This window comes from Gadus macrocephalus, chromosome 1 (assembly GCF_031168955.1).
Source record: "Gadus macrocephalus chromosome 1, ASM3116895v1".
NCBI lineage: Eukaryota > Metazoa > Chordata > Actinopteri > Gadiformes > Gadidae > Gadus > Gadus macrocephalus.
In genome coordinates this window covers 24,872,649-24,897,540 of record NC_082382.1, presented here as the reverse complement: position 1 = coordinate 24,897,540, position 24,892 = coordinate 24,872,649, and the positions used below count along the sequence as shown (strand labels likewise).

Sequence of the window (24,892 nt, the reverse complement as noted above, 5' to 3'; positions counted from 1 at the left end):
GGCTTCAGGGTGCCATGGGGGAAGACTAAGGGTGCACTCACACTAGGCCATCTGGCCGTGGCCGTTTTCACACCTAACCGTGCTCAAATCTGCCAGTGTGAGTGTGGCCAGTCTGGCCAGGCCGGGCCAATTTGGCCACTTGGGAGAGGTGTGCTGCTACGGCACGGGCCGCTACGGTACAGATGCTAATGAGCCGACACGCGCACACGAACGGCTACGCAACCTGAGCTGGATGACGTATAGTCAATGCGACGACCACGGACATAATAAAGGCGACAAGCCTTCTTTCCCATTAAACGGTAAACATCGCGTCAAGCGGTTCAACTGTTGGTGTGTGTTGTTATCCATTGTTGATAAAACTCTGACTGGCGGCAGACTTTATTATGGTCCATGCAGCGGACGCTTGGTGATGACGTGTTACGACGTGATGACGTATGTACAAGAGCCTTCCGTGGCCAGGTCACAGCTGCGACGGCCAGATGGCCTAATGTGAGTGCAGGCCAGAGAACAATGGGTGTGAAAACGGCCACGGCCAGATGGCCTAGTGTGAGTGCACCCTAAGGAGGACCAGGAACTCGCTGACAAAAGGCAACATTCGCAAAAAAATTCATTTTTTTTCTGTTGCGGGCGGAACTACGTCATCCAGGAGAAGGCACCTCCCAAACCATCACCCAAGTGTGCAGGTTTTAGCATAGAGGGAAGACGACACTCCTGTCCCCTCTCAAACCAGTACAACAACCAGTTCAACCATGGTAGCAGCTGGACCCTCAGGAACTCAACCTTCATCCACTACATCTGTGGCTTCTTGCCCCTCTATTTCGACAACGGGCTCAGAAGTGAGACCAAAAAGACCAACAAACCACTCTGGGTTCCTTGCTGTGGAGAACCATGGGCCCAAAGACGCAAAACCATCTGGACAAGGAGTTATTCAAAATGGTGCCTCAGGATTTCCAGCTGTTTTCGATGGTAGAATACGAGGGGTAGGTAAACTAACATGTATCATGTTACGTTAAACTAACGTGTATCATGGTTATATTAAACTAACATAATAATTCTGCAATAATTCTGGTTGGTGCAGAATCTCCTGCACCAACCAGGGACCAACAAGAACATACTTCAAGAACAACTACCCCTGATGCAACTATGGATGGTGATGACCAAAGTCTGGGTCCTGAGGACGATGTCATCTGGAGAGACTCCCAGTCCACCCCCTCCACCTCCACCTCCCAGTCCAGCCTCTCCACCACCCACTCAGCCTACAGGTCTGGTGCTGGAGAGAGAGACACCGAGATGGGTCCAGGATCAGACCCTAAGTATCAACCGTGATTCACTATTGAAGGGGAATGACATTGCAGAAATGACATTCTAGAAATTCTGGATCAACATGAAAGTGAATCTGATGATTCAAGCTCAGAAACTAGAGGAGGAAATACACCAGTCTGATTCCTTCATGATGCCAGCTTTCACAGGAGAAGAGGCGTGGTGTGTTTAACATCATTATTTGATCAATCCTCACATTATTCTTCTATCTGTGGCTCACAGAGCAAAGACAAGCGAGGGGTTAATAACTAGAGGTGTGAGGTGTGCTCTGTGAGGCGTCCTGGGGTATGATGGTAACGTCTGCTTGTGTCCAAGCTCCCCCTCTCTTGGTTTGACCACCGAGCCTTCTCCAGCCCCCTGAGTGTCTGTTCCTTCGTCGTCGGCCTCCTGAACGGCTCCGCCTTCCTCTCCGGGCTCCAGGGCGGACCCGGACAGCTTTCTGCTCCCCGGGTCAGCCTCCAGAGCGGCTCTGCACGTCCGTTGGTCTGAAGCACCCAGCGTCCGGGCGTCGTCCCCCTGGGACCTCCTGCTCCCTGGGGGACGCCCAGTTGGGACTTTGGGGATTCAACCAAGCATTGCTCGAGGAAATGTCAGCTGAACACAAAGTTCTATTTCATCCTTACTGCTTCAAGCACTGAATTTATCCGTCTCGCGCATGCGCAGTTCGAGTACCTAATATCAACAAAGTCACCTGTGACCCCTGATGAGCTCCGGACAGCCTATATCTTCGGGTGACATCAGAGGATCTGTTCCTTTCATCTTCTCGCTTCGCAGGTATCGTATCACCTTGCTAGCTAAAAGCTAATTGGCTATTATTATCTTGATCGTTCGTTGCTGGTGGCCTTGCGACATATTGTCGGAGCCGTGAGCTGCTCACCCTCCAAAGGCTGCAACGGACCCGCCGAGAGGTTTGGATTGCGTGGAACGCATCTCCCTCGGCTGGATAAGTTTACTTTGTGGTTATAATTTCGTGTTTCGGTGAAGGCAGTGTACCCGCTCCCTCTCCCGGCTTTTGTATTGCGCTTATCACTTAATTTCAAGTTGTGTATCGTTGCTATTGGTGACAGCAGTGTGTGCGCTCCCACTCCCGGCTTAGGTACATTTTACCTCGATGCCAACTCGGTTGTGCCCGCTTTGTGTTAACTGGTGAAGGCAGTGTTTTCTCTCCCGCTCCCAGCATTTATAGTTATATTTAGCCTTGTAGTTAGTAGCAGTGCTCCCGCTGAGGCTAACTGTCTGGGCTGTTATCCCGGCAAAATTTGTCGGTGAAGGCTGTGCTTTCGCTCACTCTCCCGGCATTTATACTGCACTTATTATTATCTACGTTTCGTTCTGACCGCTACCCTCAACTGGTGAAGGCAGTGCTCTCGCTCCCGCTCCCAGCAGAGGTGTGACTGTAGTTGGTAGCAGCGTTCCCGCTGAGGCTAACTTGTCTGGTGTTTTTTCTGTTCATATATCCATTGGTGAAGGTTGTGTTTTCGCCCCCTCTCCCAGTGTCTATTGTTTCTTGCTTTATACAGTTATTTTTTCTGGTTGTCACCATGGTTGGCGACCACTCATGCTCGGCCTGTATGGCTTCTCTGCAGATTGAGGATGGCCATGATTTGTGTTCCTCATGCCTTGGCCTCGGGCATCTGAAGGAGGGTCTTTCAGATGATCCCTGCATGAACTGCAGTTTTATGCCTCGGGCAGTTAGAGTTGCTAGACTAGCTGAGGTGGAACAACGGTTGGGCCTCGTTTCGTCCCCCGAACTGTTGCCCCCAGCCCAGCGACGTAATCCAGCCCAGGATGGTCGCTCCAAACGTCGGGCTGTGGTGACCGCAGGCCCCCCTTCTAGGAAGAAGGTTAGGGAGTCCGGGCTTGCCTCCAAGGTAGGCCAATTGACAGCAGAGCTCGAAAGCATGAAGTGCCTCTTCCTAGCCTTTCATGCTGGGACTGGTGCAGGGGAGCCAGGTGCTCTTGCTCCTCCGGCAGCCAGTTTTGTGGAGTTTGCTGAATACGAGCCGGATGGGGTCCTACCGGACGCAGCCTCCCGTGCCTCCGCAGCGTGCTCCCGTCCTTCGAGCCGCAGCTCTACTAGTGCTTCTGAGGACAACTCAATGGGAGCCATCATTCGTATGGCCCTGGCCAGTCTGCAGCTAGACGTGCCGCAAGCGCAGCCGGCTCCGGCCAGTGCTTTCTTCAGGCGTGGCCCAGCCCCCGCCAGCTTTACCGTGCCTCCATCGGAGGAGTATCTGAGGGAGTTGCATGCATGCTGGAGGGATCCTAGAGCCCTCTCTCATGCAACATCCGACGGTCGGCCCCTGGCAGCCATGCAGGATGTACCCAAGTTTGGCTTGGACCGCATGCCAGCAGTTGAGCCGACCATAGCCGCTCTAATTGTCTCGCCTGATGAGGCTCTAAGACCGGATGCGAGGTGTCCTCGTCCCCAGTGTCGGGTTACGGATGACCTGCTCTCCAAAGCTTATGACGCAGCTGCACGCATGGGACGCATAGGCAATTCTATGTCCCACCTGATGCTTGCTCTGTCATCATCCCTGCAGGAGGTTGCAGTGGATGCTCCGGCCCACGATTTCAGTGACGCTTCTCTGCAGGCGTTCGCACTGATGTCGAGAGAGTTGGGGCGGGTGATGTCCACTCTTGTCCAGGCTCGCCGCCAGGTTTGGTTGGCACAGTCTCCTCTCACTGAGGCGTGCAGGAGAACCCTCCGCAGTGTTCCAGTGGAACCTGGGGAGCTGTTTGTCTCTGCAGCTCTAGAGGTGCTTGAATGAAACAGTCCAGGCCAGGAAGACTCGCGAGCATCTATCTGTGCTTCAAAGGAGTGTGCCTCCTCCTAGCAGGTCTAGAGGTTCTTCAGCTGCCCCACAGCGCAGCTATCACCCACAGGCTCACCCCAGTGGCTACCTCAGGTCTCAGCGCCCACGTCCACAGCCTGCTCAGCAGCAGGCACAGGCCCCTGAGCGGCTGCCCTCGGGGCAGCCTCAGGTCCCATATGCTGCCCGTCGTTCCCCCAGGACCTTTAGAGGTCGGGGGACCCGGCGCTGAGGGTCAGGGGCCGGTCGTCAGATGTTTTTCCTAGCAGCAACTCAGCTATTGGGCTGCTTCCACCAGGGACCCGTGGGTGCTTTCCACTTGACCCATGGGTACAAACTCCAGTTCCCCAGCCTGTGGCCGGGTCAAGATTACCATCATACACGACCCGGCCAAAGCCCAAGCCCTCACCCAGGAGCTTTCCGCCCTCCTGGACAAGGGTGCCATCGAGCCAGTAGATCCCCTGTTGCAACCCGGGGGGTTCTACTCAACTTATTTTCTGGTAGCAAAGAAAGACAGCGGACTCCGTCCTATCCTCGACTTGAGGGGCCTAAACAGGTTCCTGAAGATCCTGAGGTTCCACATGCTGAGCACCGCAGAGGTTCTGCGTACTGTTGCCAGGGGGGAGTGGTTTACATCAGTAGACCTGAAGGATGCCTACTTTCACGTTCCCATAGCACCACACCACAGACAGTTTCTGCGGTTTGCTTTCCAGGGGCGTCGTTTTCAGTTCAGGGTGCTCCCGTTTGGCCTCTCCCTTTCCCCACGGGTGTTCACCAGGTGTGTGGCGGCAGCCCTCTCACCCCTACAGTCACGGGGCATGAAGATCCTGCCATATCTGGATGACTGGCTCATCTGTGCACCATCCCAGTCTCAGGTGGCCCTGGACACGACACTTCTTCTCTCCCATGTGGCCTGCCTGGGTCTCCGGTGTGTCTCTCGACGCAGTCGCCATGAAGGCCTGTCCGTCGCCACAGCGGGTGGACGACATCCTCCGCCTCCTTCTCCTGTTTCGGGAAGGCAGGCTGTTGCGCTATGTCGAGTTTTTGCGCCTCCTAGGGAAACTGACGGCTGCCGCTACAGTGGTTCCTTTAGGACTGCTGTCGCTACGCCCCCTCCAGAGGTGGCTGCACAGCTTTCATCTGGATATCAGGTGGCACCGGCACAGGGGACTCAAGGTGTCACGCTGCTGCCTACTTGCTCTGGCTCCGTGGAGGGACAGATCGTCTCTTCTCCAGGGCATGCCTTTGGGTTCCATTGCATCCCGTCGGGAAACCGTCACGACAGATGCCTCCCTCTCGGGGTGGGGTGCTGTGTGGCAGAACCGGACAGCTCGGGGGCTGTGGCCTGCTCAGGTCCGCTCGGAGCATATCAATGTTCTGGAGCTGCGGGCTGTGCACAGGGCACTGCAGTCATTTCTTCCCTTCCTGGGCGGCCGGCATGTGCTTGTGCGGTCGGACAATGTCTCAGCCGTCTCTCACATAAACCACCAGGGAGGCACCAGGTCTGCACGGTTGTTGCAGGCATCCCGGGACCTCCTGTTGTGGGCAGCACCACGCCTGGCCAGCCTGAGAGCAATGTATTTGCCAGGGGTACAGAATCAGGCTGCAGACTCACTCTCCCGTTGCAAGCCGCCACCGGGGGAGTGGCGGCTTCATTCGGAGGTCATTCTCAACATCTGGGACGTCTTCGGCAGAGCAGAGGTGGATCTCTTTGCCACAAAGGAGTCGACCCATTGCCCCCTGTGGTTCTCCTGGACAGAGGAGAGCAGCCCTCTGGGTCAGGATGCTCTCGCCCACGATTGGCCAGAGGGTCCCCTCTATGCCTTTCCACCAATCCCTCAGATTTTTCCGACGCTACAGAGGGTCCTCCAGCAGGGTCACAGACTGCTGTTGGTAGCCCCCTTCTGGCCAGGGAGAACATGGTTTCCACTGCTGCGCAGGCTCTGCAGCAGTTCACCACAGCGCCTTCCCGACAGGAAGGATCTCCTGTCACAGTTACAGGGCAAGATCTGGCATCCCGACCCTCGTTGCCTACAGCTATGGGTCTGGCCGCTGCAGGGCCCAACCCGCTGCTGACGGAGTGCTCAGACGATGTCTGCAATACCATACTGAACGGCAGGGCGCCTTCTACCCGGGCGCAGTATGAGAATAGGTGGCAGCTATTTACGGCATGGTGTTCAGACAGGGCTGAGGACCCTGTGCATTGTTCAGTTCCAAAGATTTTGGAGTTTCTCCAGTCACTCCTGGATGGCGGCCGGGCCCCAGCTACTCTGAGGGTATACGTGGCCGCCATCTCCTTGAGACATGCTCGGGTGGATAATGACGCAGTGGGGGGCCACAGATTGGTGTCCCTTTTTCTGAAGGGGGCGTTGCGGTTACGACCCCCACGAGCACAGCGTGCCCCAGTATGGGATCTGCACCTGGTGCTCGATGCTTTATGCTTGCCTCCTTTTGAACCCCTGGCTCAGGCGGAGCTGAAGTGGGTCTCCACTTTCTCCTCGCCATCGCGTCAGCGAAGCGTGTCGGGGAGCTTCATGCTCCGTGAGTGACTCAAGTCTGAGGTGGAACTCGGATGGCTCAGGGGTTACCCTGTGGCCGAATCCAGCTTTCCTCCCGAAGGTTCTGTCATCGTCGAACCTCAACCGACCTGTCCACCTCGCACAATTTATCGCCTCGGAAGGGGAGGACAGGTTCAAACTGCTGTGTCCTGTGCGAGCTCTGAGAGTGTAGTGTACGTAGCTGCGACCGCAGGCATTAGACGTCGGACCAGCTCTTCCTCTGCTATGGTGGTCCTAGGAGGGGCTGTGCTCTCTCCAAGCAGCGATTGTCTCATTGGGTTGTGGACGTCATCACCCATGCCTATAAAGGAGGTGGTCACCCCCTGCCATCCGGGGTCAGGTGCCACTCTACCAGGGCTGTCTCAACGTCATGGGCTGCCCTGCGGGGCGTGCCCCTGGAAGACATCTGTGATGCAGCATCATGGACATCACCATGTACCTTTTCCAGGTTCTACCGGGTGAATGTTGCCACTCCCCATCCGTTGGGCGTGGTCCTGTTGCCCGACTCTGCTGTTCCCTCTCAATGAGGTAGGTGTTGGAGTTCCTCGTGACCTTGTTGGTATGAGCCATCCAGTGCTTGAAGCACCGCCTCTGGCGGTCAGTAAGGATGAAATAGAACGATAGTTACGTATGTAACTACGGTTCTATGAATCCTGGATGACCGCCAGAGCGCTCTGTCACTCAGAATCCTTGTGTACTCGCGAGAAGATTCTGCAGGAACAGATCCTCTGATGTCACCGGAAGATATAGGCTGTCCGGAGCCCATCAGGGGTCACAGGTGACTTTGTTGATATTAGGTACTCGAACTGATAAATCCAGTGCTTGAAGCACCAGTCATCCAGGATTCATAGAACCGTAGTTACATACGTAACTATCGATCTGTTGCTGCACAACGATGTTCGCTGGCTAAGTAAAGGTTGTGTGTTGGTGAGGGTGTGCGACCTGCGTGATGAACTTCTGTCATTTTTATCCAGCCTGCAGAGCCCAAAAGCCCGCGAATTTCTGGGCTTTTTAACTGACGCCAAGGTGTTGGCAGATGTTAATTTTTTGTGTGACATCATGTCTCATCGGAATCACCTTAACCTGCTGACATGTACAGTACGAAGCGATTGAAGCCTTCCGGTCGAAGCTGCACCTTCTGGAGAGAGACATTCAAGGGAGAAAGTTGCACTTTCTCACATCTGCGTGAGCATTTGGAGAAGAACAAAATGTAGGAAGATCCTGCAATGAAGGAGTTTGTGTCGAGCCTGGCAGAAATCTTCAAGGAACGATTTGAAAGCCCCCCTAAACTCTCAGGGACATCCTCTTCTTCTTGAGACAGCCGTTTTCTGTGCCAGCTGACGGCGAGTGGACTGCAGAGGCCAAAAGGCTAGTGCCATCCACAGATGAGGCAGCTCTTCAGATGGAGGTCTTGGAAATGGGAACATCTGATTTGCTCAAAGCTCCACACAAGGAGTCACTGCTGTGTGATTTTTGGACAGTGTTGGGAAGGTTACTTTTAAAATGTATCCAGTTACAGAATACATGCCCAAAAATGTAATATGTAACGTATTCCGTTTCATCACTCAATCTGAGTATTGTATTCTGAATACTTGGATTACTTCCATATTGAATTGCATTTTATAAGTGTAGGAATGCGGCATCAAATCCTGCTTACTAAACAGGCCTATTCTGGTATGTTCTTCTTCTGTGTTAGGCCCAAGTCTCCCTGAAAGTGAACTATTTTATATAATTTGCTGTAGTGGAACAAAGACTATAAGGGTATGTTCATGCGAAAGATATTTGCTATTACATCTAACATTTTTTTCACTGAGCTAAGTGTATAGGTGTTACCGTACCATCTCAAGCGAACCGTATCGTTTGGAAGCGAAACGAGACCAGCTGTTCAGGGAGGTCTCGGTCAGCTGATTTGGTTCACATCGAAGTGAGGTGGTTGCATTCACACCCACGCAAACGTACCGAACCAAGGGGACCAAACTTGTTTAGTGCGCACTAAATGCTGTTGGTGTGAAAGCACGAATAAACTGCTGAAACGGAAGTATCATGTAATCCATTGATTTCAACAATGTAACTGTATTCTAAATACCAACTATTTAAATTGTAACTGTAACGTAATACAGTTAGCTATAATTTGTGTTCTCAATACGTAACGCCGGTACATGTATTCCGTACGCCTCGTGCCCACTACCTCCGTCCGTTGACTGATCCCCATTGACTTTGAATGTGGACGGACGCGCAATGCATTGTGGATCCGTCCGTTCCGTTGGAGCCTCCGTCAAAAAGTTGAATTTTCAACTTTTTCGGCAGCGACGGATCCGTCATCCAATCAGATCGCGTATGCAAATTTAAGCACTGTGACGCGACTCGGCTCTGACGATACTGGAAAGCGGGTCATCTTGCAATGACAACGCAATAATTGATAGCGATTTGATTGGCTGACGGATACCTCTGCAAAGACTACTCCCCCATCCGTCAGCCACGCCTTCCCATGTCCGTTGACTGACGGTGCAGTGGGCACGAGGTCCCAACACCCAGAGCTGTTATATCTGACGAGAGGGAATTCCCTGACGTAAGTGCGAGGGGGGTGGGCAGTGTTCGAATTATCACTCCAGCTTCGGGGGGGTCAGCATTTTGAAACGGATGGTGTTGACGTCACATGTTTTTTTTTTTGTTGTTTTTTAAGCGGCTCTGTACATAGGAAACTAGGTTATAAATATACGGTAGTGCTATCCCTATTGTGGTGTTTTTTACATTAAGTCATTTAAGACGCTTTTGTCCAAAGCGACGTACAAAGGAGATGCTACAAGCAATAGAGCCTAGTGTAACAATAAATACTATTTCACACAAGAATCAACATGCAGAACTGTAAGCGCAAGTTAAGTAGCCTAATAGCTGAATAACGTTATGACAATCAAGGTAGAAACAGAGCACTGTCTTTAATAGCATCTAAGACAAGTGTAGTTAGCTAGCTATCCAAAAATAGTTTCTGACTAGGTTTATGAGTTGAATTCCGCTAGGTTGGTAACGTTAAGCATGAAAGATAGGCTTTACGTTATAGATATGATACAGCTATCAGGTAGTTGCTTTTCGTTTCTTGCTCATTGCTCTGTGAATGAAATATGAAAGAAATTACATATCGACGTACTGTTCAAACAGAGGCTTTTGCGCACCGTAGTTGGACAGGTGCTTCGCCAGTTCGTTGTTGTATTAACGTTTGTTGGTGGAATGGACAGTAGGCAGGAACTGTCTTTTTTTAACACTTGAATTACATCTTCACTGGGATAATATCCTTCGCACCTGTCCGACTACAGATGTGTGCAAAAGCGTCAGATCAGAAGTCAGATTGCCGTCAGTGTACGGGATAATTTACACTTACACCATAACAAAGAGTTAAATTTTAAGGACAGCCTACACATAGCATCGTAAATAGATTCGCACCTAACCATTCCGTGGCGGCTGTTAATCAAACAACACAATATATGCAGAACTTAAAACACCAATTGGTATATATATACTTTCTAATTTCTATATATATAGGCCTACTTTCTATATACATCACAACTCCGTAGAAGCTAGAAAACGTAGAAACCTTTACCTTGATACGAGTAGATCCCCTCACAGCTTAGACATTTCGGTCCATCAGTGTCCTGTTCGTCGGTGTTCTTGAAGTAGTGAGCGCGTCAAGTTTAAGTTAAAGTCAGACGACGAGTTCAAGTTGAGGTAAAGCCATAGAGAAGACTTTGAAAGACCGCTGAAGACGTGTTAATGGTACAGTCCATTCAAGGGGTGTTTGAATTTTAATGTCAGTATATTACTCATAGTAAACATCGAAAGCATTTAAGAAATAAGAAGACACTTTTAAACACGCAATTTGAAGAATAAATATATTATTCTCGGTACCCCCCAAAGTTTCATTTTAATGCCATTTGGGGGGTATCAAGTCTCAATCGGGACCGTCAGACCCCCCCGGTACCCCCCGTAATTCGAACACTGGGGTTGGGGGGTTTCGTTATCGGTCTTCATACCGACGGAAACATATAAAGCAAAAGAAGTAAAAGCTGCTCTTCAAGTTCAAGTTATTCAAGGTAAAGTGAACTAATCTCTGTCCTTAAATCTAATCTCATATTCTAGTTATATCAGATTAAATTACTTCGTTTGTATTTCAATTTGGGATTCAATGGATTTTGTTCTCACTTTTTTAAAGGGCGTTTAATTAATCCCTCTCCTTAGTGGTTTTAATTTCCCAAGCAGCGTGCTGAAATGCTACACGTAGCCTACGTGATGAACCTCCTAGCGCAATTGGTTCGCTATCTCGGGATATTGGGCATGGGCAATATCCGTTGATGGAGATCTCAATCTCGGGATATTGTTTTCATCGCAAAATGTCCCGCTTTGTTTAAAAACAAATGAATCCCGGTTCACGTGTACCTATATACTAAAACCATTAGGCTATTCACCTCAGGCTCCGTCGATAATTGTTAATTAGGCCTATCCCAAAAAAAAACACGTTGCTGGAAAGTACATTTGAGAGACGATGCTTTATTCATCTTATGTTGACATAGTATTTTTCATGTTGGTGTAATGATGCTATTTCACACACAGTTTGTAAATATTATTTGAATGGTGATATTGTGGGTCGACACACACATACATTGTAGGCCTACATTGTAAATAAATTGTTTCGTTTTGGGAAGTAGCCGTGTAATAAGCATGATAATGTATAGAACTTCGCCGGTCATTATCGAAAAATAAGCCCCTTTATGGCGAAGCAACCTCCGCTGCGCGTCGGTGTCCTGTTCGCCCTGTCGGGGCTTATTTTCTCTAATGACCGGCATTCTATTCTACATTATCCGCGGGGAAAATCAATTCTCTATTTATGGTTTCACAATGACTGAGTCACAGTTGAAGATTTTCACATTCACAGACTAAAAACTGCAAGAGAGAATTTAGCGTTGGATCAAGTGTGATATTTAACAAGGGTTTTGTAGATACGTAGGTATGGGGGTTGGAGATGCAGCGACCCCAGGTCGCTGCACATACTGTTCGCGTTTCACACCTTTCTTGTCAGCAGCACAAGAGACAAACTTAAAAAAAAAGAAAAAAAAAAAAGAAAGAAGCAACAACTGCTATTTGCAGTGCTGTACTATTATTCGGATGTATGTACTTGATTAAATTGTTTTAATAAAGTAAGTACAGGGTTCTTCCCGTTCGTCTCGTCCCACCCCTAGTGCTGATAATGTAGTGGGCTGGTCTGGACAGAAAATGCCAGACCTGAATTTTTGTCCCAGTCCACCCCTGGGCCAGTGAGGGAACAACTCAGAACTCAATGCATTATGTTTAGTTCTGCATTGCGTGCAGCAACTCATTTAGAATGCGTTTCGATTGAGTTTTTCGTTGGTCTCCCCTGCAGCTCATATCGCTCTTGTGGTTCTGCTTTTCCATTTTGAAGGAGCCGTGCTTTTTGCCTGCATCGTAGTTAAGGCACGTGCTGCTGCTGATGCCGAGACACAAAAACTCAAGATAGTCGTACATTTGGTCAATAGAAAAATAATAATAAGCATAAATACATGAAACACTGAATAACTAATTAATGGAGCTATTGCTTGTATGCTAGATTATAGTTTAGTTGATCGCTATCGTGTGTGTGTGCCAGGCAGACACACGGCAAACTGACAAATTAGAAATAGATTTATTTTACTGGGATCCACGCCGGCGAGAGACATCTACATTCCGATTGGCTGGCGGTCATTGACAGCCGAAACGCTACTAGCTAATTTGCATAGAGTTGAGCTGTTTTCAACTCTCATTTACAGCTTTACAGCTTTAAAGTTATCGCTCCTGTCGCTTTATTGCTCGTGTCTAATAGAAAGTGAATGGGCGTTTATCGCTCAAAACGCTTTACAGCTTTTGGCGTGAACGTAGCCTACAGTAAGAGACTATTCTTCCATATCCCATAAGGCCACGTGGCTCCTGATCACGCTGAAAAAACAAAATTAATTAATTCATTGCACATTCATTCGGATTTCTTTCTGGTAAAATATCGCATTCATTAACTGCCTTTCTTTTATCTCTCCCCAGATATTTCAGAACGTCAACATGCATGGCAGTGATGATATGGCAGCCAAAATATAGCAAGTGTGGCCCATATAACTTTTAAATGAAAGCATGTCAAAACAATAAACCTTATTTTACATTAAATTAATTGCAGCCACACAACTTTGCTGCCCTCAAAAGGTTAATACAAATAGGAAAATGTTATTTTTCAATTTGGAATATATTTTCAAGATATATTTACTTTTAGTTCACATTTATTTTATTGACAATGCTACTGCATCAGCAAATTGTCGCCCAGCAGAATACAGTACAGAAGAGGGCTGTTGTCCAACCTGTCCCCCAGGTAAGAGACAATATCCTGACTAATTCGCTGGTTCAAAAATCTTTTATTTGGAATGTTGTTTTGTTTGTATTTTTGTTTTTCATATATAGTCAATTGTTTTGGTTCCAACAGGAATGTATGTTAGTAGACATTGCACAGAATTCACAAGTACATCATGTGCATCTTGCACAGAAGGTACTTTCCAAGATGGCGACAATGGGCGCGAACAATGCTTTGCATGTAAACATTGTGATGCAGGTACATTTTCACTTTTGAACTTATTAGCTCAGTGATATGTACCCATGTCATTTAAAACCCTTTCCCCGTTAAACAGGACCATGAATACTGAGTAACAGGAAAGGAATGAGAAACATGAGTTTAGATTAATGAGGGTAACAGGTGCCTAGATGCCCCTTGAATGCACTGAATACTCCCCTTCTGTTCCTATCAAGTTATTCTAATCAAAGACTTCCTCAGACGACCTTCTCATCCTCTCAGGTTCCTCTGTAACTGTTGTGATTGACAGGTCTCGGCCTGAAGGAGAAGAAGTCTTGTTCATCAACATCAGATGCTGTGTGTGAGGTCCTGGATGGATTCTTCTGTAGTGACTCTAACAGAGGTGGATGTAGGGCCGCTCAGAGACACACGGTTTGCAGTCCTGGTCAATACATCGGTCAAAGAGGTCAGTGTTCTATATATCAGAATCAGAATCACTTTTATTACATCTTATTGTACAGTACACAAGAGTAAAAATCGTAGGCTTGGTTCCGCAACATTCACATATATACATATATATATATATATTAGAGCTGTCAGTTAAACACGTTATTAACGGCGTTAACGCAGACCAATTTTAACGACGTTAATTTTTTTAACGCACATTATTGTAATTTTTTTTCTTGTTTTTTTTTGGGCTCAAAACAAAGAAGCAGTAGCCTGACTATTATGTTCAAGGCATATCTTTGTATGTTCATCGTTTAATTGCATTATAGGTTTTTTTTTTGTAGGGGCCATCCAGCTTCTTACCATTTAATGCATTGGAGTCTAAGTTATTCCATGATCAAATACAACAGTCTGACTATGAGTAGATAGATAGAAACACCTTTGAAATACAATTCTCTGTTTTCTTCTTCCTTCTTGGAGCTTGCGCGAAACAAATGTGGTGAAGGTAGTTGTATTATTTAACCTCGCCATGTTTAACATGAATGTAAGGTTCACACCACATTTGAGAATGATTGTGTTCTAATAAACATCTTTATATTCCTACAGGAACAGCAGATAAAGACACAGAGTGCCTTCACTGTACTGATGGAACATTCTCAGATGGCACATCATCGTCTTGTCAGAACCACACAAAGTAAGTGAATATTATAGTTTATTTATCAATACAGAGTACATTAATGGGACTTTTAGCATCAGGCCTGGGCAATATACCATATGTGTATTGGTGTGGCTTAGTATTAACAGTGGCTTATTATTAGCAGTCATTGTGTTTTGTAGTTTACTTTTCCATTTAATCCGAAAAATGGTAATAAAATAAACGGCAAAAGTATCAAAAGCTTGACAATCAAACGTGATTTTCTATTTTCATTTCATCCAGAGTGTCTTTCAGTCATTTCTAATACAGGCAGATACAGGTCATTAGGATCAGGTAGGCGTCAGGCATCTAGCTCAAGAACAAGAGTATACCTGAAGGCCTACAGGAAGGTTGAGGTCATTGGGGATCAAACCCAGGACCTTTGGACAAAGAGACAAACCCCCAGTCTACTATCCTGCCCAAAGATAGGATATACACTACACACCCTGAAACTAAACCTGTTGTCTGGTCCTTCTCATCTCAGATGTGAATCTGTGGGACTGAAACTGATTAGACCAGGAACTGATTCAACTGATTCTGAATGTGGAGAACATGGTCCACATGCAGGACTAGTGGCAGGAATAGTAATACCAGGAGTCATGCTGGTAATGGCTTTAATGGCTTTAATCATAGCCATTATTCACAGGAAGAATAAAAGAGGTAAGTGATACATTCAACTAATATGTATCATGGTTACATTAACTAATATGTATCAAGTCCCATTAAACTAACATGTATCATGTTACATTAAACTAACATGTATCATGTTTACATTAAACTAACATGTATCATGTTACATTAAACTAACATGTATCATGTTTACATTAAACTAACATGTATCAAGTCCCATTAAACTAACATGTATCATGTTACATTAAACTAACATGCATCATGTTACATTAAACTAACATGTATCATGTTACATTAAACTAACATGTATCATGGTTTTGCTAAACGATAGTGACCGCTGTCCTGACATGTGACTGTGTTTATCACTATATAGAATCAACTCCGCAATCAAAGGTATGTGTTATCACTGGGTTGACACAGAATACAACAATGTGTGTGAACTTATACTGATTGATATTTATTACATGATGCACTGTGTAAATAATTTGATCTTATTTTATTCAGATCCAAATACAGAGCAAGGAGATGAGCCAAGGCTACTGTCCAACAGGTAGTGTGTGTGTGTGTGTGTGTGTGTGTGTGTGTGTGTGTGTGTGTGTGTGTGTGTGTGTGTGTGTGTGTGTGTGTGTGTGTGTGTGTGTGTGTGTGTGTGTGTGTGTGTGTGTGTGTGGAAATAAAATAAAATAGCTGTTCTGCTCCTATGTCTGGCTGTTGGCAACAGGTACGGTGAGCGAACCACCTCCTCCCAAACAGGAAACAACTTTGAGGGGAAAAGCCAAAAAAGGCCTGTTTAATCCAGAACATAACAAAGTCTCTCAAAACACAAATAACATAAAACCTGGGAGGCATCAACGGTCCCCTCCTTCGTGGGTGGAGTCCCGTCGCCCACGAGGACCGGTCTCTCTGTGCAGGAGCTCCAGGGCTGGGAGAGCCCCGAATGAGTGGAGGAGCGGACTATTGAAGCTGCTTCTCCACCCGTTCCTCAGGTTCTTCATCTTCTTAATTGGCAACGGCCGGGTTGCCGCACTGTGTAGGGTGGATATTTAGTCTGGTTGTTGTTGTGTCAAATGTTGTGAGTGTCTGGTTGTGTGTCTGGTTGTGTCCTCATCTCCACCTGAGAACAACCAGCTGCAGAGCTGCTCCACCCTTCAGCCTTCAGCCCAGATAGTGAAGATGTGATGGAGGAGGATGGAGGTGTTGAGAGTGAGGGAAATGAAGGCTACTCTAAGGGTGAGGAGAGGGAGGAGGAGAGGACAGGAGGGGAAGGGGGGAGCAGGAGAGCACTGCCTAGCAGCTTTGCCAGAGAAGCTTACTGATCATCCGAGTTGCGGATGACCTTCCGCAAATTCAATTGTTTGCGGAAGGTGCAGAAGGAACAGACATTACCAAAAGAGTGTTGCTGCATGTGGAGGCTGGCTGTATGTCCTGACTCTCTGATGCCTTCTCTTCCAGAAACTACACCACTAATGTCCACTGACGGTCCTGAACCAACCAGGGACCAACAAGAACATACCATAACTATCCCTGAAACTATAGATGATCATCATGGTGACCAGAGACTGGATCCAGCCCCACCCTCAAGCCCCACACATAATGGATCTGTCTCACTCCCAGTCCACCCTCCTCAGTCTGATTCCCCCCCCCCCCTCCAACTTCCTGGCAGCCTATAGGTCTCACGTACGCTCAAAAATGCACAAATACAAGCGAGGGGTTAATAACTAGAGGAGCGAGGTGTGCTCTGTGAGGCGGGAACGTCTTCAAATACTGTGTTAGGGGCCCTCTAATAACTATATTAAAGCATCCATAAAGTTGCATGCCATGGGACCTTTAAAGCTTCGCCACCAGGGGGTGTTTCAGCACCTGCCGCACCCCTACTTCCCGCGCCACTGATATAATCGATCGTTTTTGAGCATGACTGTGAATGAGTTAAACACTGGGTCAAGATCAATGCAACTCTGCTTAAGCATGGTTGAAAAATATAATAGATTGAGTCATCGAGCGGTGAGGGGACAACTCAGAACAAACTTGTAGTGGCTGTAATTCTGCACCACGGCTGAATTTCGGGAACCTCTTCAAATACTGTGTTAGGGGCCCACTAATATCTATATTAAAGCATCCATAAAGTCGCATGCCATGGGACCTTTAAAATCTGTTTCGTTTGAGGTTTCCCGTTGAGTTGGTCTCCCCAAAGAGACTATTCTCCCCTATCACATAAGGCCACTAGGTGGCTCCTGGTCATGCTGAAAACACAATGAATTCATTCACATCTCACATTCGTTCGGATTTCTTTTTTGTAAAATATTGCATTCATTAACTGCCTATTTTAATCTCTCCCCAGATATTTCAGAACGTGAACATGCATGGCAATGATGATATGGCAGCCAAAATATAAAGTGTTGCCCATATAACTTTGGAATGAAAGCATGTCAAAACAATAAACCTTATTTTGCAATAGATTAATTGCAGCCACACAACTTTGCTGCCCTCAAAATAACTGTTGGAAAACTTTAGGTTAATACAAATTCGAAAATGTTTTTTTTTCAATGTTGAATTAATTTTCAAGATACATTTACTTTTGTTTCATATTTATTTTATTGACAATGCTACTGCATCAGTCGCCCAGCAGAATACAGTACAGAAGAGGGCTGTTGTCCAACCTGTCCAAAAGTAATAGACAATATCTTGACTAATTAGCTGGCACCAAAATCTCTAATTTGGAATGTTATTTTGTTTGTATTGTTGTTTTTTCCACATAGTCGATTTGTTTGGTTCCCACAGGAATGTATGTTAGTAGACATTGCACAGAATTCACAAGTACATCATGTGCATCTTACACAGAAGAAAATGCAAAAGTATCATAAAAGCTTGATAATCAAACATGATTTTTATTTTCATTTCATCCAAAGTGTCGTTCAGTCATTTCTAATAGAGGCAGATACAGGTCATTAGGATCAGGTAGGGGTCGGGCATCTAGCTCAAGAACAAGAATATACCTGAAGGCCTACAGGTTGGTTGTGGACATTGGGGATCAAACCCAGTACCTTTGGACCAGGAGACAAACCCCCAGTCTACTATCCTCCCCCAAGGATAGGATGTACACTACACACCCTCAAACTAAACCTGTTGTCTGGTCCTTCTCATCTCAGATGTGAATCTGTGGGACTGAATCTGATGAAACCAGGAACTGATTCTGAATGTGGAGAAAATTGTACAGGGAGAGGACATGTGGTAGAAATAATACCAGGAGTCATACTGATAAAGGCGTTCTCCTTCTCCTGCAAACAAAGGCTAATAAAACACTCAAGGTGGCGTTTTGAAAAGAGAAAACTTACATTTTATTAGAAGGCTTACATCGTATAAAGATAATTATGAGCCTTTGATTGATATCCAGAATATTTTTGCGGAGACAGATTCTTGTTCGCCACTTGTATTGGAGTGAACGGGAGTGAATATCTGCTTCTGGGACACCATGAATCGAGGGACCCGTCCACAGCCCGCTAAAACAACTGCAATACCAGGCTTGGCCGCTGAGCACTGGTGGATTGCGGAAGTATGCACTGCGATCCAAGTTTAATAGGTCCATGCCTGCAGATGCATCCTTCAAAAACTCAGGACGCGAAAATGGCGCGCATTTCAGCTGTGTTCTCATAGGCGCTTGTCGGCGTTATGACGTCCGTAAATAGGCGGCCGTTGGCAACTTGGGCATGCTTCCTTCACTTTGGTAAACAGCAGACATTCTCTGGAATTCACCACAAATCACCACATTTGAAGGGCGGGGGGTTCTCTCAAAGTTGAAGTTCTTAAAATTAAGGTAAACTAAACTCTGTCCTTTAATCTCATATGATATTCTAGTTGTATCAGATTAAATTAGTTCGTTTATATTTCAATTGGGGATTCGCAGTTATAACAAATGTTATTATGCCATTAATTTAAAGGAAGGCTTGAGTTGGCCTGAAACAGGAAAAAGAGGAAGAACATTGCAACGGAAATAGTTAATGAATGTTTAATCATTTTCCCATACTAAGATACCAAACATGATCAGGGGGGAGGTGGGGGGGAAGTATAATATTGTGGCGAGCCGTAACGTAATGACCGGACGGGAGCCAAGGTTCAAAAGTGTTTGGAACGGTGTATTAAACAATGCATTTATTGCTGGTTAAGTGAGTGAATTAATAATGGATTTGTTCACACTATTTTAAAAGAACGTTTAATTAATCCCTTTCCTTGGTGGTTTTAATTTCCCAAGCAGCGTGCTGAGGCACCAACTGTGTTGTGTTTTGTACAGTCTTGTAATCCTAACCTGATCTATTGATCTTTTCCTAAAAAAAACCACATTGCTCGAAAGTAAGTTTAAGAGACGTTATTTTGTTCATCAAATGTTTACATAGTAGGCCTATTTCTCATGTTGGTGTAATGATGTTGTTAAAAACAGTTGGTTAATATTATTCGAATGGTGGTATTGTGTGTCGACCGTGGGCTCCCGTCTCATCCTGCCCGTGCTGCTCGCCACAATATTAATTACAAAACATCTGGTGAACGTTGGGGGACTAGTATGGAGTGGGGTCAGAACAGTCTCATTAATAATGAATGCACAGAGAAGGATTCACAAATGTATTTTGTGATTTATATATAAATTACTCTCTTGTCACAAATACATTTCAATGCACACACAAATGGATATCGGTATGTATAAATGTAAAATAATTCCGTAAACAAAAATAAGTTTCACAAACACATTTCTGATCCAAACACAAATTGTTTTTTTCTTGTTTTAAATAAATTTAATATACATCCATAAATGTATGAATGAAAATGAATATTTGCAATTTTCATAAAGAAAATTTTTGGATGTTGTTACATTTATACAAAGTGTTTAAATTGAATTTACAAGACGCTTTTCATCTGTGAACTTGTTTGCATTTGTATTTGAACTGGCCCGATAACGATGGATCCACGCTCGTACGATCATTCAATGAGACTGTTTGACCCCATACACTAGTTGGATCCTGGTCACACTGAAAACACAATGAAATCATTCACATCACACATTCATTCGGATTCCTTTCTTGTAAAATATTGCATTCATTAACTGCCTTTTTTTAATCTCTCCCCAGATATTTCAGAGCGTCAACATGGCAATGATGATATGTAGGCCTATGGCAGCCAAAATATTAAGTGTTGCCCATATAACTTTGGAATGAAAGCATGTCAAAACATCGCACCGTATTTTGCAATAGATGAATTGCAGCCACACAACTTTTTGATGGTTTAGGTTAATACAAATTGAAAATGTTTTTTTTCAATGTTGAATTATTTTTCCAGATATATTTACTTTTATTTCATATGTATTTTATTGACAATGCAACTGCATCAGCAAATTGTCGCCCAGCAGAATACAGTACAGAAGAGGGCTGTTGTCCAACCTGTCCACCAGGTAAGAGACAATATCCTGACTAATTAGCTGGTTCAAAAATCTCTCATTTGGAATGTTTTTTTGTTTGAATTTTTGTTTTTTATACATAGTCAATTGTTTTGGTTCCAACAGGAATGTTTGTTAGTAGACATTGCACAGGATTCAGAAGTACATCATGTGCATCTTGCACAGAAGGTACTTTCCAAGATGGCGACAATGGGCGTGAACAATGCTTTGCATGTCAACATTGTGATGCAGGTACATTTTCACTTTTCAACTTATTAGCTCAGTGATATGTACCCATGTCATTTAATACGTTTACCCCCTTAAACAAGACCGTGAATACTGAGTAACAGGGAAGGAATGAGAAGCATGCGTTTAGATTAATGAGGGTAACAGGTGCCTAGATGCCCCTTGAATGCACTGAATACTCCCCTTCTTTTCCTATCAAGTTATTCTAATCTAAGACTTCCTCAGACGACCTTCTCATCCTCTCAGGTCCCTCTGTAACTGTTGTGATTGACAGGTCTCGGTCTGAAGGTGAAGAAGTCGTGTTCATCAACATCAGATGCTGTGTGTGAGGTCCTGGATGGATTCTTCTGTAGTGACTCTAACAGAGGTGGATGTAGGACAGCTCAGAGACACACGGTTTGCAGTCCTGGTCAATACATCGGTCAAAGAGGTTGGTGTTCTATATATACTGCACATCAACTTTATTTAACTGCCTTTTTTATTTAACCTTTAATTTATTCAGGACGTATTGTTGAGGTATGATACTTCTTTAACAAGAGAGACCTGAACTTTAAAGTGTGGCTTTAAACACCTCCAGAATATATTCAGCCCTAGTAGGGGCCATCCTGCTTCTTAATATTTAATGTAACAGTCTGACTATGAGTAGACAGAAACTCCTTTGAAATACAATTCTCTGTTTTCTTCTTCCTTCTTGCAGCTTGCGATCTCCAAACTTACACAAATGTAATGTTCACACCACATCTGAGAATGAGCTTGTTCTAATAAAACATCTTTATATTCCTACAGGAACAGCAGATAAAGACACAGAGTGCCTTCACTGTACTGATGGAACATTCTCAGATGGTGCATCATTGTCTTGTCAGAACCACACAAAGTAAGTGAATATTATAGTTTATTTATCAATACAGAGTACATTAATGGGACTTTTAGCATCAGGCCTGGGCAATATACCATATGTGTATTGGTGTGGCTTATTATTAGCAGTGGCTTATTTTTTAGCAATCATTGTGTTCCGTAGTTTACTTTTCCATTTTATCATAAAAATTGATAATCAAACGTGACATTCATTTCATTTCATCCAATGTGTCGTTCAGTCATTTCTAATAGAGGCAGATACAGGTCATTAGGATTAGGTAGGGGTAAGGCAGCTAGCTCAAGAACAAGAATATACCTGAAGGCCTACAGGAAGGTTGTGGACATTGGGGATCAAACCCAGTACTTTTGGACCAGGAGTCAAATCCCCAGTCTACTATCCTCCCCCCAGTATAGGATATACACTACACACCCTGAAACTAAACGTGTTGTCTGGTCCTTCTCATCTCAGATGTGAATCTATGGGACTGAATCTGATGAAACCAGGAACCGATTCAACTGATTCTGAATGTGGAGAACATGGTCCAAAGACACGACTAATGGCAGGAGTAATACCAGGAGTCATGCTGGTAATGGCTTTAATGGCTTTAATCATAGCCATTATTCTGAAGAAGAAAATGAGAGGTAAGTGAAACATTAAACTAACGTGTATCAGGGTTACATTAAACCATTGGTTCTCAAAGTGCGGCCCGCGGGCCAATGGCGGCCCGCCGAATCCTTCTTGGCGGCCCGCAATGACATACATAATTATGTAAGTTATAAAAAAAGATTTTTTTAGTTTTTATTTATTATTATATCAATATTAATTTAAACAAATATCAATAAATATAAAGAGAAAAGTCGACTCTCTCTAGCTTTCAATTAAATCCTTTTACATTTGTTAGTTTTAATCCGACTGTACATTACTTAGAAAGGCTGAACCTCAGTTTCGTGATTTAGACCTCACTTGACCTCACACCCGGAGGTCCACGTGCAATGTTTTCTTTGACCACTGGGATGCTGACGGCGTTTCCCGCCAATTATTTTTTTCCTTTGGCTGCCCTCAGTCAAATTTTGGGTTCCTAAATTGGCCCTCAGTTGTCAAAACTTTGAGAACCCCTGTAACATGTATCATTTTACATTAAACTAACATGTATCATTTTACATTAAACTAACATGCATTATCGTTTTGCTAAATGATAGTGACTGCTTTCCTTACATGTGACTGTGTTGTTTATCACTATATAGAATCAACTCCGCAATCAAAGGTATGTGTTATTACTGGGTTGACACAGAATACAACAATGTGTGTGAACTTATTCTGAGTGATATTTATTCAATGATGCACCTCAGTATTCATGGTCTCGTTTAAGGGGGAAAGGTTTCTAAAGGACATGGGTACGTAAATAATTTGATTATATTTTATTTAGATGGAGACACAGAGGAAGGAGTTGAGCCAAGACTACCGTCCAACAGGTAGTGTGTGTGTGTGTGTGTGTGTGTGTGTGTGTGTGTGTGTGTGTGTGTGTGTGTGTGTGTGTGTGTGTGTGTGTGTGTGGGTGGGTGCGTTAAAATAAAATTCAATAGCTGTTCTGCGCCTGTGTCTGGCTGTGTAGGGTGGAAATTTGATCTGGTTGTTGTTGTGTCAAATGTTGTGAGTGTCTGGTTGTGTGTCTGGTTGTGTCCTCATCTCCACCTGAGAACAACCAGCTGCAGAGCTGCTCCACCCTTCAGCCTTCAGCCCAGATAGTGAAGATGTGATGGAGGAGGATGGAGGTGTTGAGAGTGAGGGAAATGAAGGCTACTCTAAGGGTGAGGAGAGGGAGGAGGAGAGGGAGGAGGGGAAGGGGGGAGAGGGAGAGCACTGCAGAACAGCTTTACCAGAGAATCTTACTGGTCATCAGAGAGACACAATTGTTTGCGGAAGGTGCAGAAAAAACAGACGTTACCAAAAGAGTGTTGCTGCATGTGGAGGCTGGCTGTATGTCCTGACTCTCTGCTGCCTTCTCTTCCAGAAACTAAACCCCTAAGGTCCACTGACGGTCCTGAACCAACCAGGGACCAACCAGAACATACCATAACTATCCCTGAAACTATAGCGGTCCAAGACAGAAATCCAACAACACCTCCCACCAACGTTTCACCGACTCTGGTTTCCGATCTAGAGTCACCCCTTTAACACCATCAAAGCTGAGTATAACACAAATATAACCAACAATGACTTGGAATCACTATTCTTTTCTTTGTAAGATTTGCTGATGCAATTCAGATGTCATTTATGTTTCCCAACCCTGATGCTGTGCCCATTTTGTGTGATTACTCCCAGGACGGTGACCTAGAGGAGGACGTGGACGCGGCGGACACATCCACACTGACTCAGACACCATCAAAGCTGAGTATAACACACATAACCAACAAGGACTTGGAATCACTTTTTTGCACGGTGAATCACAGAGTTCACCATACCTAGAGATTGGCATGGTTCTTTTCAGTTAGCCTAATAGCTGTTAGTTAGCCATTTCTCAATGCAAATCAAACCAGCTAATAGGCTAACTGAAATAAAACCATGCCCATCTCTAGGTGTGGTGAAGGGTATGTGGTGATGTCGGGCTATTTTATTTCCAAAGGCCTAAGTGAATTCGTCAGAATGCATAGTATCCAGGATCCATGAAATAACTGGCTTTTAAAAATAGATAAATATGGGAATTTAACATAAGGGTGTCTATACTTACGCACCCTGTATTTTAACGGAGAACATCTATTTATTTACAATACATTATTCATTCACAAAGCAAATTGTTGTCCTTAAAGGTTGGATTTTTCCTCATTAGTTTAATTAAGGCATTAAGATCAATTTCCGAAAGGTTAATTTGTATTCCTCTTTTTAGTCGAGTTTATCATGGGTGCCTCCTTTTATGCCTACCACTGTATGTTCCCCAACCCTGATGCTGTGCCCTTTGTGTGATTACTCACAGGACAGTGACCTAGAGGACGACGTGGACGCGGTGGACACATCCACACAGACTCCCACTACAGCGGATCCCTCCTATCAGAGCCACGGAGTGAAGTCCATGGAGCGCGGGGGGTTCACCTCTAGGGTGCGCTCAGTCGTGGTCATGGTGAAGCAAAGAGAACTCCACGGCCGTTTAGAGGAGGTGACCCAGCTACCAGGACGCCAGACACCAGTCAAAGAATCAATGTTTGCCAAAGGCCTCGCATTATTTCACATGAAGTTCTGTCATTGACATTTGCTGACCTATAGCAATTCATGTGCAGTTTGTTTACATCACGTTATGTGAGTCTTTCAGCCTCAAAGGGGGA

At 45.3% G+C, this 24,892-nt stretch overlaps 1 protein-coding gene across 16 annotated transcripts in view; it reads left to right on the top strand.

The window, feature by feature from the left end:
* Positions 1-24,261, top strand: part of LOC132463355 (basic proline-rich protein-like) — a 56,149-nt gene extending 31,888 nt beyond the window's left edge. For 3 of the 16 annotated variants that reach the window (XM_060059524.1, XM_060059528.1, XM_060059585.1), the window contains exon 13: positions 18,218-18,230. Coding sequence is in view for 13 of the 16 variants with exons in the window: in XM_060059635.1 (XP_059915618.1) it covers positions 13,594-13,749; positions 14,337-14,424; positions 14,909-15,084; positions 15,386-15,447; positions 23,002-23,047; positions 23,273-23,383; positions 23,587-23,750 (803 nt within the window). In the remaining 3 variants the exon portion in view is untranslated. Of the gene's footprint in view, positions 1-1,384; positions 1,879-13,593; positions 13,750-14,336; positions 14,425-14,908; positions 15,085-15,385; positions 15,448-15,558; positions 15,605-16,506; positions 17,529-18,217; positions 18,231-20,993; positions 21,150-21,505; positions 21,594-22,043; positions 22,217-22,819; positions 22,840-23,001; positions 23,048-23,272; positions 23,384-23,586 lie in introns of those variants that run through there. The other 13 variants (XM_060059626.1, XM_060059685.1, XM_060059659.1 and 10 more) reach the window with 12 other exon arrangements.
* The last annotated feature ends 631 nt before the right edge of the window (positions 24,262-24,892 follow it).